The sequence below is a fragment of the Eriocheir sinensis genome, chromosome 53, assembly GCF_024679095.1.
Source record: "Eriocheir sinensis breed Jianghai 21 chromosome 53, ASM2467909v1, whole genome shotgun sequence".
Taxonomy (NCBI): Eukaryota; Metazoa; Arthropoda; class Malacostraca; order Decapoda; family Varunidae; genus Eriocheir; species Eriocheir sinensis.
Window position 1 is genome coordinate 3493718 of NC_066561.1, and position 14590 is coordinate 3508307.

The 14590-nt window shown below is 43.2% G+C and overlaps 1 protein-coding gene across 1 annotated transcript; it reads right to left on the reverse strand.

Annotated features, from left to right (window-relative positions):
• Positions 1-187: 187 nt before the first annotated feature.
• Positions 188-10146, reverse strand: LOC126983199 (glutamine amidotransferase-like class 1 domain-containing protein 3, mitochondrial). The gene is made up of 6 exons (XM_050835773.1): positions 9976-10146; positions 7367-7507; positions 5282-5427; positions 4201-4370; positions 1890-1966; positions 188-727 (listed from the first exon to the last, which is right to left on the reverse strand). Exons 1-6 carry the CDS (start codon positions 10063-10065, stop codon positions 590-592), a joined length of 762 nt encoding a protein of 253 aa, XP_050691730.1. The 5' UTR covers positions 10066-10146; the 3' UTR covers positions 188-589.
• Between the last annotated feature and the right edge of the window lie 4444 nt (positions 10147-14590).

Consider the following 14590-nt stretch of genomic DNA (forward strand, 5'->3'; position numbering starts at 1 on the left):
ATTAAAAGTTGGGGCATACAAATATTAGAAAGGAAATATTTAAATTAATCCTGCATTAATGTACTGCCTAAATTTCCAATGCCTATCTTAAAAACTGGTCAGGGTTGGTTCAGTCAACCTATTGCTTTGCTAACTCCTGTACAACTTTGAAGGGATGTTTGTAAATTATTTAAATCATAAATGTTGCTTTAAATTCATACATTTTATTTGATATGAATTGGCTTCTCTAATTCTATAAACTGCACAGCAGCTTAATTTAAAGATAATGACAACCTTAATTCTCAAAGTAACATGGCATTATCTAGGATTACTTAATTTTCATTTACCTAAATGTTTGGATGTTAGAATACAAGTCAGACATGGAATAGGATTTTTACAGTATGTAAAATCACAGACACAAATATGAGTAATACTCCTGCATTGAGATTAGACCAATTATGTTCATAGCAACTAAATAGTACCTCAGGGCTGTCAGACAAATAAATAGAATTGAAAGACAATTTTCCAACAATACTCATGTTGCCAGAACGTGGAACTCCTCAGCATAGGCAGACTACAGTGGCGGCTGCATCGAGGGCTGTCATCCTCCCTAACTCTTGATGAGGCCCAGCAAGGCAGTGATGGCCTTGGCAACACCATCGTGGATCTCATGGAATTTCCCCTCATACATGAAAGCGGGTGTGGTGACCACCTTGTTGGCCTCATCCACCGCCACCTCTGAGACACTCTGCAACAAGACATCCTCTCACTACAGCCTCCATGGCATGTCACACACCTGTCTCAACTGTCACTCTCACATTTTTCAAAAAAATTTGACCTTGTTTTCCTTTATCCCAATCTTTCGTTCCCAATCTTTAGCTGCCCGTACATGGTTCTAAAAGGAACTGAAATCAGCCAATCAAATGATAATAGTGAACACAATAATACTGTCATCCCCTGAATGAACAGATTTTAAATCATTTGGGACCTCATAAACATTACTGCATGGTAGAAAGCTCAGACATTGGTGGATATCTCATAAATTACATGATTATGATCTAAAGTAATTTGATAACTGATGTTTTATTGTGTATTCAAGAAATGTGTTTTTAGTCACTTATGACTTGAGGTGCAATGAAGGGAGGTGGGAGGATAGCACTGATAATTCAGGCATTTTACAAAGTCATGGTAATCTGCCTCCTAGCCCCTGTAAATGTGGAGGGCTGTATTTACAGCACTGAAAACAATAACAAGAATAATTAATTGTAAATCTGTCTATAGTATCCTGTCCTCTCACAGGAACGTTCCCCGAGGAGTGCGGCCGCTGCAGAACAATCTCCAATCTTACCTGCTCTGACACTCCCTCTCCACACATTCAATTCCTTGCTTACTAAGTTTCTCTTCAATGTTAGTTTTCCCCTGATAAGATTTTTTCCTATCTCACCTTTATACACTCTCTTAACAAACACTTTATTTTTATCACAGATCCAAATCATCTCCTAGCACCACACTTTCCCACACTCAACCATTAGAAGATCCACTGCCCTTGCTGTCACACCTACACCAAAAGTCAAACATTCTCATTACTTCTTCCCTTCCAATTTGGCACATCACATGATCCACTTAAACAACTCATTCCACCAAGCGTATTCATGAAAATGTGCAAAATTCCATATCGTGTTTCAGATGCACATGATGGAGTTTGGAGGATAATTATCATCTTCATTTTTTTCTATCATGAGAAGATACCATCCCATCTAGCCGTACCCATCCTGAAGCTGCCACACAGGCCTCCCCAGTGTGGGCATGGCTGGTCTAAGGTTTCCTCTTTACTCGGACACTATAAAACTCCCTAACACCTAAGCTAGAGTACAAATGAATGACAGGTAACAGCATGCAGCCTTCCTTACCTTTTCCACAGCATTGGCTCCCATGCTCTTGGCTGCCTCAATGGCCCCGCCATAAGGCCACTTGCCTGAGCCGTCATCTGGAAAAATGAAGAAAATCAACACCATGTCTCAATACTACCTTAATACAGGGTAAACTTGAATGCTGACAATAAAACTTGTCCTGATTACTTGAGTACTAAATCAGTTTTGTGCTAAATCAGTGTTTTTTCAATGGAATTTACTAGACTGGTATTGGAGAGAAATACGTAATACAATAAAACCTTTAGGCTGAGTCAGCAAAAAATTGAGGTGGAGGCCTTGCTGACTTAACTATTTTGCCAACTCATGTGAATGGTCTCTACCATCAACAGAGAAAAAAAATTGCATACAGAAGTAAGGTGTAATCCAAGCAGTGGAGGCCCCTCGGTAAAACATAAGTGTTAGGCTAGTGCCTCTGTGGCACAGTGGTTGACATGCCTAGCTAGCTACAAATCTGCAGGCTGGGTTTGAATCCATGCCAAGCAGTCAGCACACAGCTCACCCAGCTGCTCATCCACTCTTTCAGGCTAGTCAATAAATGGGTACCTGGGGAAACCCTAGAAAGTTAAACTGTGGTAACATGAATGACATGCTTGCCCTGCGTCCCAGGGTTATGGGTTCTTACACACCACAGTCTCAAGGGCCAATGAGACAGAGGGATCACTGAGGCCATGCACAGGTATAGCTTGTGGCCCTAACTTTACCTTTATCTAGTAGCAGTACTTTACTGTTGACTGAGCCCATACCTAATCTCCTACCTTACACATGATACTGTAGTACAGGTTGAGAATCCTTTATCCGAAATTCCAAAATCCATAAACCTCCAAAATCAAGAAGTTTTTTTAATGCGGACATGATGCGTCACAAATGGAAAATTTCACAAAGTGAAGGGAAGGTTCCACCACATGCAGCTGTTGTGTGCTGCTTAGGGTTGCCAGGTCTGCAGTTTACCCACCCAATTGGGCGGGTAAACCCACTGCTGCTTCGACACCTTGGGCGTCAAAACATCTGCCCGCCACCACCGTGGGTTTTGGGCGGCTTTTGGGATGGGGTTGGGCCCTGACAACCTGGTAACTCTGGTGCTGCTGTGCATTAGTTTGTTGCCAGCAGTCATCACAGTAACACCCTCGCTCGTTACTCATTGTGATTACCTTGCGTTGTGTTCTCTGTGGTGTAAAGATATTGGAAATGTCAAAAGGGCCTGTATATTCCAAAATCCAAAAAAAATCTGAAATCCACAACACTTTTGGTCCCAGGAATTTTGGATAAGGATTCTCAACCTGAACTATCAATTAAACCATCAATTATGGGTAAATATACAGTAAACCCTCAATACAACAGACTAATTGGGGGGAGCTTAGTCCGTTAATGACAAAAGTCCGTTGCAGGCTGCAAAAATGAAAAAATTTAAAATAATCCCTATGAACCTAATAAACGTAGGTATAGATTTTTTATTGTGTATGTTGTGTGCACGTTGTCTGCATAGCACATTTGGTGATGGACTGCGAGGCACTGAGGCTGCCAGGTTGGCAGTTGGGTCCTGCGAGGGGCTGTATTGTTACAGGAATGGGTAAAATTTTAAAAGTGCGCCAATCTCATACTGGCAGACGAAACTTTTTTTTGTAGTTTTCGGTGTTATGAAATTATCCGATAACTGTTTCCGTCACACATCATTAAATGATTGACTTTTCAATACCTGTTGTACACCCGCTACATGCACACCGCCGCCATGTCCCGTCCTGCGCTGCGCATTTCCGCGCCCCACACCGAGTGCCGAATAAATTTACTAACCAATCATAACTTACCCTAACCTACCTGACTGAGGCTTAGCCCCCCTCAACCCCCTTCAGCTGTGTCAGTACCGATACTCACAAACACTTGGCTATTTTCCATTACATTTATGCCCTGGATTGATGCATACGGCTTTCTTGTGGTATAAATACATTCTTCTTTTGAATGGAAACCACGAGGAAAATATTTCATCAGGTGGGCTGAAAAAGACTACGGTAACCGAAGGATGGGGCAGCAGATAAAGGGAGGAGGCTCAGGTGGCCAGCAGACGCTACTGTAGTTACCGGAAAACGGTGGTTCAAAAACTATTCTCGGTCGGTCCCCGTGGATTTCTGACCCTCTGACCTTGTCCATTATATCCAAAATCCGTTATAAGCAGATCCTTTATATCGAGGGTTTACTGTACTGTCAAAGATAATGAATTTATAAACGAAAATTACTGCAAATAGTTTAAGTCAAACATTGAAGCCATTTTCAACCACATAGCAAACGGCCGACTCACCAGGTTTCCCCAGCGTGAGGGTGACACCGCTGCTCCCCAAGACTTTCGCTGCCAATACGGGCGCAATGCAGCACAGACCGATGGGCTTCTTGGCACCATGGAAGTCCTTGATGACACGCTCCACCTCACTGTTCACCGTCATGTCTCCGCCCTTCACTGCAAAGTCCGACCTGTTGGGTGGGATGAGCATGAGCACTCAGAGCACCAGGCCAACACACTTCTTTTGTCCTTTTTTTTATCTCAATAGAAAAAAACAATCAAGGTAAAAGATAAAAACAATGAATAAAAAAGCCTGCAAAACTACTACTCCCCAAAAGAAAAAGTGGAAGAGAATTCTAATAAAATTTCTAAAAGATAATTCAAAAACGATTCGAGAGGTTTCTTGTCTTTCTCTATGATCTTGCTTAGGACTGCTATGCAATCTGTCCCTCACTCCACAGTAAGTCAAACCACTTACTGAAATTATATATGTATGTATGAAATTATGTATGTATGAAATTCTGCATATAGTTTTAAAATGTCAGGGTCAGGGAGTGGAGTCTAATATCAAAATTTCTGATCCTACATGGGGACACTTGTACAGTCAGTCCCCAATATAACACCAGGCCATACCACCCATGAACATTCCATATGTACCTGTTAAGTTTTGATTTGGGCAACGAAACATCAAGAAGTCAAATATCTAGCCTTGTGGTCTTGTTTTAAGAGTTACAAAGCCAGTTTACACTAAGACAAACCACCCACTGACATTCTGTATATAACCATGTAGTATGAATATTATGGAGACAGTTACAACATCAATCTCCAACTTTATGCTACACCAAACCACCCCCAGACATTCTACATATAACTGTCTAGTATGAATGTTTATATGACAATTACAAAGTCAATTCCCCAGCTTACACTATGCCAAACCACCCACTGACATTCTGAATATATCAAGTATCAAATGTGCTTCAGACAAGATGAGGAGCCTAGTGATAATGTTTGCAATTTTATTTAGGGATAGTTAATGACTCGGTCCCTCCCTCGCCTCTCCCAAAACTTTCCCTCTCTGCCTATCCTCTAGTATGCCACTCACAGGTTCTTGGCAGCTCCGAACCCTCCCGGGAAGAAGACAGCATCAGCAGCACCACTGTTCAGCTCCGTCAGCGGCTTCACGGCACCACGAGCGATGCGCGCAGACTCCACCATGACATTGCGGGTCTCTCCTTCTGCTGGGGCTCCCTGCAACACCCACCCAGCTCAAACTATATTGTGTTATGATTAAGATAGTACTAATTGGTTGTGATGATAATAATAATAATAACAATAATAATAATAGCCCTTTATTTCACCTTCAGTCACACAATAGATAAAGGTGACCTCCACTTTATGAACATTCACAGAACAGGAATTTCCTTGAACGGCCGTTGTGTTTCACTACCCTCCGCTCATTTTACGAATGCCAAAACTCACTAACATTTTTTTTCTGTCGGCAACTTATCTCTTAATCTGACGTGTTTGCTCAATCCGCGAATGTTTGGATAGGAAGGGAAAAAAAGTGGTTTGTGCAGCTTCGTTTGGCTTCGAGATCTCGCCTTAGTTTGTTTTGAGCCAATTCCTGCTCCTCTTCTCCACCACAGCCTCATGAATGGAGAAAACTAACTTAAATGACAATAAGTAGCACTGTCAATTCATGCAGTCCTGAGTCATGGGTATACACATTTATCATGATAAATATCTCATATGCATAGATTGGGAATTTACATTCATCAATCTCAAGCTAAGGGGGCCTCACCCTTTGATTAATTTGCTGCTCCCCAAGTAAATAAGTCAATCTGAATGGCCCATGGCTATTTTCCTGACCCAAACACCTGTGAATCACTCCCATAAGATTATAGACCAAAGGTGTTACAGTAAACCCTCGATATTATGGACTAATTGGGGGGAAACTTAGTCCATTAATGCCGAAAGTCTGTTATGAGCGGTGGAAATCTAAAAATACGTACATATAATAATACCAACAAATCTAATAAACGTAGGTATATATATATAATTTTTTTATTGTGTATGTTGTGTGTACGTTGTCTGTATAGCCGCACAGAACACTTGGCAACGGACTGCGAGGCACTGAGGCTGCCAGTGGGGCCCTGCGGGGACGCCGTATTGTTACAGGCATGGGTAAAATTTTAAAAGTGCACCTATCTCGAACTGGCAGACGAAACTGGTTTTCTTTTCTTTTTTCTTTTAGTAGTTTTCGGTTATGAAATAATCTGCTAAATGTTTCTGTCACAAATCATTAAATGCTTGACTTTTCAATGCCTGTGTTGCACCCACTGTCTAACCTGCAAAATAGCTCACAGAGAGAGGTTCAACTTGCTTACTGTTTCTATATTTCACTCACTGCTCACAAAGATCACAAGTGGACAAAATATAACAAAACCAGGCAAATTAATGTTTTTCCTGCTGTGTAGTCCCCCGGTGCGCATGTGTGCTGGACAGCAGAGCAACTTATTTTTGCGAGGAGGTATTTCTCGCAACACCGGCCCGAGTAGTGGGCCACCCCAGCTGCCGCCCTCTCGCGTCTTGCGCCGCGTATTTCTGCTGCCCCACACTGCATGCCAAATTAACTCAAACCAACCAAACCTAACTTAACCTAACCTAACCTGCCTAATGGGTAACCCCTTAAGCTGTGTCAGTACTGACACTCACAAACACTTGGCTATTTTCCATTACATTTACATCCTGGATTGATGCCTAAGACTTTCTAGTGGTGTAAATACATTCTTCATTTGAATGGGAAACACACGGAGGAAAATATTTCATCAGGTGGGCTGAAAAAGACAACAGTAACCAAAGGATGGGACTGCAGATAAAGGGAGGAGGGCGAGGTGGCTAGCAGACGCTACTGTAGTTACCAGGCCTGGTTGGTTCAAAAACTATTCTCGGTTGGTCCTCGTGGAATTCTGACCCTCTGACCTTGTCCAATACATCTGAAATCCATTATAAGCGGGTTCGTTACATCGAGGGTTTACTGTATATATAGTAAATGGCAAGAAGGAAAAATAATAAAAAAAATAAACATAATACATTCAAATAGGTCCATAAATACCACCTGACTGATATCATGAGTAGCCTGCCACCTAGCCTGAACTCCATATAATCATGATACTGTGTCCTTTACCTTGGTGTGGTCAATGACGTGCATCTGCGGGCTGTCCGGGGCGTAGCACATCACCTCTGCCCCACCGCGTGTCAGCCCCACCAGCGCCGCCGAGGCCTCGTGGACCTCCGACCCATCATACACGCCTGAGCCAGACAGCACCTGAGGGGAGAATGTTAGGCTTGTGTGGATTTTAATGTTTTACTTTGGAAAGTTGGAAAGTTTCGTTTAGTTGGCGCAACATCTGTGGTCATATGCTGGAGAGAGACAGAAGGTGAAGGAATTATAGGAGAAGGGAACAGATCCCAGGAGAAGGGAACAGATCCCAGGAGATGGGACACAACCCCAGATTAATACCTGATACCCATTCACTGCTGGGTGGACGGGCGTAGGGTATCGGAAAAGCCGCCAAAATTTTTCCACTCCACCCGGGCTCTCTCAGTTGTGAGCCAAGTGTGCTAACCACTGCACCACGAAGCCCCCATGTTTTACTTTGTTTGGTGTGGTTGTTACTCCAAGGGGGGAGGGGGACTACGGATTGGGGATAGGGATATGGTATAGGAAAGGGGTACTTCCTGTTACGGTGCCCAGCTTATATGGAAGAAAGAGCAAGAAGTGTAAGGCTGCAACAACCACATATAAAAGACATTACTGGGGAAAACTTCTTTGAAAATAAAAATATTGATAAAACAAAAAGAATGATGTGAATTCTAGATATGAGAGGAGAAAAGGAGACAGAAAGGAAATAAAACTCAAGAGTGAAAGAAAACATCAGGAAATGCCACTACAAAGGCAAAACTCTTGATCCTGAACTAAACTGAACCACACAGAGTGGCATCCAGAGCCTGCAAGTAGTGCAAAGGTCTCTAACCAAATAAACTTAAGGGATGAGAGACCTGAACTACTGGGCACCCTAAACACAAGAACACAAGAACACAGGGAAACTGCAAGAAGCCGGGTGGCCTACACAGGACAGCTCCAGAATCCTCCCTACTACTCAAGATGGGTGAGGTGCAGTTACAGGGGTTACAGGTAGAGGCTTGATCCTCGTTATACCGGCGGTACTAGGCACGCATCCAGTACCCCGTCACCTTACTGCACCCACACCTCACTGCCACCTGTCGTCCTCGTCCATGTAGCTATCCAGTCTACTCTTAAAACAAGCTATCGTCCCTGCACTAACTATGTGATTGCTGAGTCTATTCCATTCCCCCACCACCCTATTACTAAACCAATGCTTGCCTATATCTCTCCTAAATCTATACTTTTCTAATTTAAATCCATTACTGCGAGTTCTAGCCTGCTGGCTAATTCTCAGTGCTTTACTTATATCGCCTTTGTTGTAACCCTTGACCCATTTGAATACTTCTATCAGATCTCCCCGCACTCTTCGTCTCTCTAGTGAATATAAGTTTAGATGTTTCAGCCTATTTTGATATGGGAGGTTCCTCAGCCCCTGAATCATCTTGGTCATCCTCCTCTGAACTGATTCTAGCAAGTTGATGTCCATTCTGTAGTGTGGGCACCAAAACTGGACAGCATAATCTAAGTGTGGCCTAACTAACGCTAAATAGAGTCTGAGAATGACCTCTGCACTCCTGTTGGTTACCGTCCTGTTAACAAAGCCTAATACCCTGTTAGCCCTATTCCTCGCACTAATACATTGCTTCCTTAGTTTTAGGTCAGAGTTCACTAACACTCCCAAATCCCTTTCACACTCAGACCTGCCTATCGCTGTGGAGTCTAAACTATACCCGTGTAATGGGTTGCGTGTTCCTACACTAAGTACGCTACACTTGGTGATGTTAAAATTCATCTGCCATTTCTCTGTCCAAGCTGACAGTTTGTTGAGATCTTTCTGTAGTGCTCTAGCATCCTCCCCTGTCCTAATAGTGCATCCTATTTTGGCGTAAAAAAACAACTGGGTCTGTAATTTCATGAGGAAAAGGGACGGTTAACCCAAAGGTACCCTAGTCTGGAAAGTTTGGAGTATCTGCCTTGTCTAGGTAAGTAATGCTTAATGTAATGAGCCTCTGGGAGTGTGAGGGAGCTGTTGTCATGAGACCCCCGCGGCGGCCACCACCCCGCGCCCAACATGGCTGTCAGGGACCCGATACTCCTACCACACCCACGGCCCGCCACGACCCTGACGCCTCTCCCTGCGGCCCCCAACGGCACATACCCGCCACGCCCCGCACGGACACTGACGAGGGTATAAAGGAGCGGCGTCACGGCACACACACACACACACACACACACACACACACACACACACACACACATAGTAAAAAGTTGAGGAAGGGAAGATGCTCAAGAGACAAAGAAATATATCTTCCCACAAAGAAATATAGAGGTTTGGAACAGATTAAGTGAAGAAATAGTATCGGCGAAGAGTGTGCAAAGTTTCAAGGAAAAGTTGGATAATTATAGATACGGAGACGGGACCACACGAGCGTAAGCCCAGGCCCTGTAAAACTACAACTAGGTAAATACAACTAGGTAAATACACACACACACACACACACACACACACACACACACACACACACACGTCACGGCCACCACCGGCGAAGTTCAAGCCCCTGACAACCGCTACGTGCAGCCCCCAGTAACCCCTCAAGGCAGCTCACCACGGCCACGGTGGGACCCTGCATGGCGGCGCTGCTCGAGAACCACCGGAGGGAGAGGTTCCTGGCGGCTGTCCTGGCCACGCTGTACATCTTGAAGGGGGTGAAGAAGAGACTGTCCGCCGCCGCCCAGCTGATCTTGACCTTGACCTTGATGTCACAGGTGGTCTTGGCCGTGGAGTTTTCTAGATTTCTCCTTCCTCCGCCTTTCTATCGGCTCTCACACACCAGTAATCACATTTTCGTAGATTTCCCTTAATTAAACAACGGAAGAAAGAAAAAACAGTATCTAAACTACCATACGCATACATTGCTATAATAATCCACCTTCCCTTCACTTTCCTTCATCAAATCCTGACTCTCACATTCTCCTTCAAACTTCAATCACACTTTCCTGGATTTCTACACAAGTTAACCCTTGAATGACGTGTAGCAGGCAGTCACATATTTACCATCTCCTTTCTCAACCCATATAATTAAAGTTACATTTAGCTTTCTACATAAGTTAACCCTTGAATGACGTTGTTTAGCCAGCATTCACAACCCATATAATTAAAGTTTCATTTAGATTTCTACATAAGTTAACCCTTGAATAACTTTGTATAGCCAATTTACCATCTCGAGCCTTCCACAACCCATATAATTAAAGTTTCATTTAGATTTCTACATAAGTTAACCCTTGAATAACTTTGTATACCCACATTTACCATCTCCTTCCACAACACATATAATTAAAGTTTCATATAGATTTCTACATAAGTTAACCCTTGAATAACTTTGTATAGCCAATTTACCATCTCGAGCCTTCCACAACCCATATAATTAAAGTTTCATTTAGATTTCTACATAAGTTAACCCTTGAATAACTTTGTATAGCCACATTTACCATCTCCTTCCACAACCCATATAATTGATGTTACATTAAGATTTCTACATAAGTTAACCCTTGAATAACTTTGTATAGCCAATTTACCATCTCCTTCCACAACCCATATAATTAAAGTTTCATTTAGATTTCTACATAAGTTAACCCTTGAATAACTTTGTATAGCCAATTTACCATCTCCTTCCACAACCCATATAATTAAGGTTTCATTTAGATTTCTACATAAGTTTTTTCAGCCTTGTCTCGCTCGCCTCCTCCTCCTCCTCCTCCTTCTTCTCCTTTCTTTCTTGTACCTCCTCCTCCTTCCTTATCATTACTCTTCTTTTCCTCTTCCTTCAATATCTTCCCCTTATAACCCTTGAATGACGTATTACCGGCAGTCCAGCGCAAGGTGGGAACATTTTACAAGCACAGAATACCAACAAAACCGAGGGGGGAGAATTTGAGGAACAGAAGGAAAGGAAAGGATGGGGAGAATAGAAGTGGGCGAAAAAAAAGAGGAATAAAAAAACAAAAAAAAGATAAGGCCGAAGGAAGAGGAGGAGAAAAATATGGAAGGAATATGAGAAGGAAAGGGAGAGAAAAGAAAATGCAACAGAATGCCTCTAACTCCCTCTAATCACGAACCTTTAATTTGTAAGATAAGATTTCCCTCTATAGGCCTTAATTGTTCAGTGACATTCTCTGATGCTGTAAGATAACTCATGTGGTCACTGTATTTAAAAGTCTTGAAAATGGTAAATCTGTGATATAACTACACAATTACATAATCAATGAGAGCTAGATATAGTTAATGCTTGTTTCTTCCTCCTTGGCAAAGTAATAATAATAATAATAATAATAATAATAATAATAATAATAATAATAATAATAATAATAATAATAATAATAATAATGACACCTATAAGTACACTTTATTCTGCCTTGGAGGAGGTAACAAGAATCAACTAGCTATATATATTTACTACTTTATAACTCCCATGTTTAACCTGGTAGCAGCGGGGATCATGTTTCTTAATGGTCCCTCTAAGCGAGAAAAATGAGAAAAAATCATCACTCACACAAACCATTTCATAATATATATCGAAGCATTTGTGATCAGTTTGTGTATCATCCATTTTTGGGGGGTTAAATCATGGCACAAATTTGGCCCGTCGCTGCTACACGGTAATGCCACAAATTTGGCCCGTCGCTGCTACACGGTAAAGCCACAAATTTGGCCTGTCGCTGCTACACGGTAAAGCCACAAATTTGGCCCGTTGCTGCACACGGTAAAGCCACAAATTTGGCCCGTCGCTGCTACATGGTAAAGCCACAAATTTAGCCCATCACTGCACACGGTAAAGCCACAAATTTGGCCCGTCGCTGCTACACGGTAAAGCCACAAATTTGGCCTGTCGCTGCTACACGGTAAAGCCACAAATTTGGGTCGCTGCTACACGGTAAAGCCACAAATTTGGCTCATCGCTGCTACACGGTAAAGCCAAATTGTCGCTACACGGTAAAGCCACAAATTTAGCCGTCACTGCACGGTAAAGCCACAAATTTGGCCCGTCGCTGCTACACGGTAAAGCCACAAATTTAGCCCGTCACTGCACAGGGTAAAGCCACAAATTTGGCCCGTCACTGCACACGGTAAAGCCACAATTTTGGCCCGTCGCTGTTACACGGTAAAGCCACAAATTTGGCTCGTCGCTGCTACACGGTAAAGCCACAAATTTGGTCTGCTACACGGTAAAGCCACAAATTTGGCCTGCTGCTACACGGTAAAGCCACAAATTTGGCTCGTCGCTGCTACACGGTAAAGCCACAATTTGGCTCGTCGCTGCTACACGGTAAAGCCACACGGTAAAGCCACAAATTTGGCCCGTCGCTGCTACACGGTAAAGCCACAAATTTGGCCCGTCGCTGCTACACGGTAAAGTCACAAATTTAGCCCGTCACTGCACACGGTAAAGCCACAAATTTGGCCCGTCACTGCACACGGTAAAGCCACAAATTTGGCCCGTCGCTGATACACGGTAAAGCCACAATTTTAGCCCGTCACTGCACACGGTAAAGCCACAAATTTGGCCCGTCGCTACTACATGGTAAAGCCACAAATTTGGCCCGTCACTGCACACGGTAAAGTCACAAATTTGGCCCGTCACTGCACACGGTAAAGCCACAAATTTGGCCCGTCGCTGCTACATGGTAAAGTCACAAATTTAGCCCGTCACTGCACACGGTAAAGCCACAAATTTGGCCCGTCGCTGCTACACGGTAAAGCCACAAATTTGGCCCGTCGCTGCTACACGGTAAAGCCACAAATTTAGCCCGTCACTGCACATGGTAAAGCCACAAATTTGGCCCGTCACTGCACACGGTAAAGCCACAAATTTGGCCCGTCGCTGCTACACGGTAAAGCCACAAATTTGGCCCGTCGCTGCTACACGGTAAAGCCACAAATTTGGCCCGTCGCTGCTACACAGTAAAACCACAAATTTGGCCCGTCGCTGCTACATGGTAAAGCCACAAATTTGGCCCGTCGCTACTACACAGTAAAGCCACAAATTTGGCCCGTCGCTGCTACACGGTAAAGCCACAAATTTGGCCCGTCGCTGCTACTGGGTTAAAATTGTCCTATGCTTCTATAATTTATCCTTGCACATTATTTTGAAGTTGCCTGATTCTAAGTAAAAACATGGATCTCACAGTAACTTATATGACTTGTAGGTTTCAACACACTTAAGAACCCTTCCCATTGATATGCCTGTACTGTTGAAAAGGTAATTGATGCCATGGTAAGTACTTTTTGTTGTTTTTATTGAATGACTGGGAAGTAGCAGCTCTCCAGTGTTCATAGTTTTATATTTCGTTAAATGACATTCCCCAAAGCCTTGATAAATTCCTGAATCTGCTGTAATGGTGAAAGGATATCACTGAGGTGCCTCTCTCTCTCTCTCTCTCTCTCTCTCTCTCTCTCTCTCTCTCACACACACACACACACACACTCAAGCTACACATACAATCCTATCAAGGGTGCAGGAAAATTACATGGAGATACATGAATAAGCCAATGTTTCAGAGTCTGGACCAAACTGTTCCTGTCAGCTTCCCAAGGCCACCAGTAGCCAAGAGAAGCCAACAGCACCACAGCCTCCAGAACAAGGGCTTCAGCTCCCATGCACACACTCCCCGGCCTCCCATGCAACACCCTGCCAGCCACCCACCCATGCCACAAGTTCCTGGAGATAGAGGAGACCCTGACCTGATACACTGTGTAATGGAAAGGAAAATGTCGTCCGAGGACCCTACCATGAACTGGGATAGTGGTGATGGAATACACTTTAGCTTGTACAAGATGCATAACATATGGTGTGGTGGAATGCACTGAGGTGAGCACTGCACCACATGACTGAACCAGCCAGTCATCACAGCAGCCTTGGTGGCACTGGTGGCACCAAGTCCTGCTGGCCTGGGCAGGCGCTGGCTTTGATCAACACAAAACAAAGTGATTTTAGGAATTTACAAGGATAAGACCCATTATTACTTCATATATGTTTATGAATCTCTTTAAATAAGAAATGGATGGAGCTTGTTATGGAGATAAAAATGGAGATTTTGTTGTCATAAATATATGTTGATATTAGAAATGACAAATCTTCAAGATATCTAAAATAAAAACTAGTCTGGTGTCTACATGCTTCATGTTCCAAGAATTGTAAGAATACTATGTACAAAAATCACATC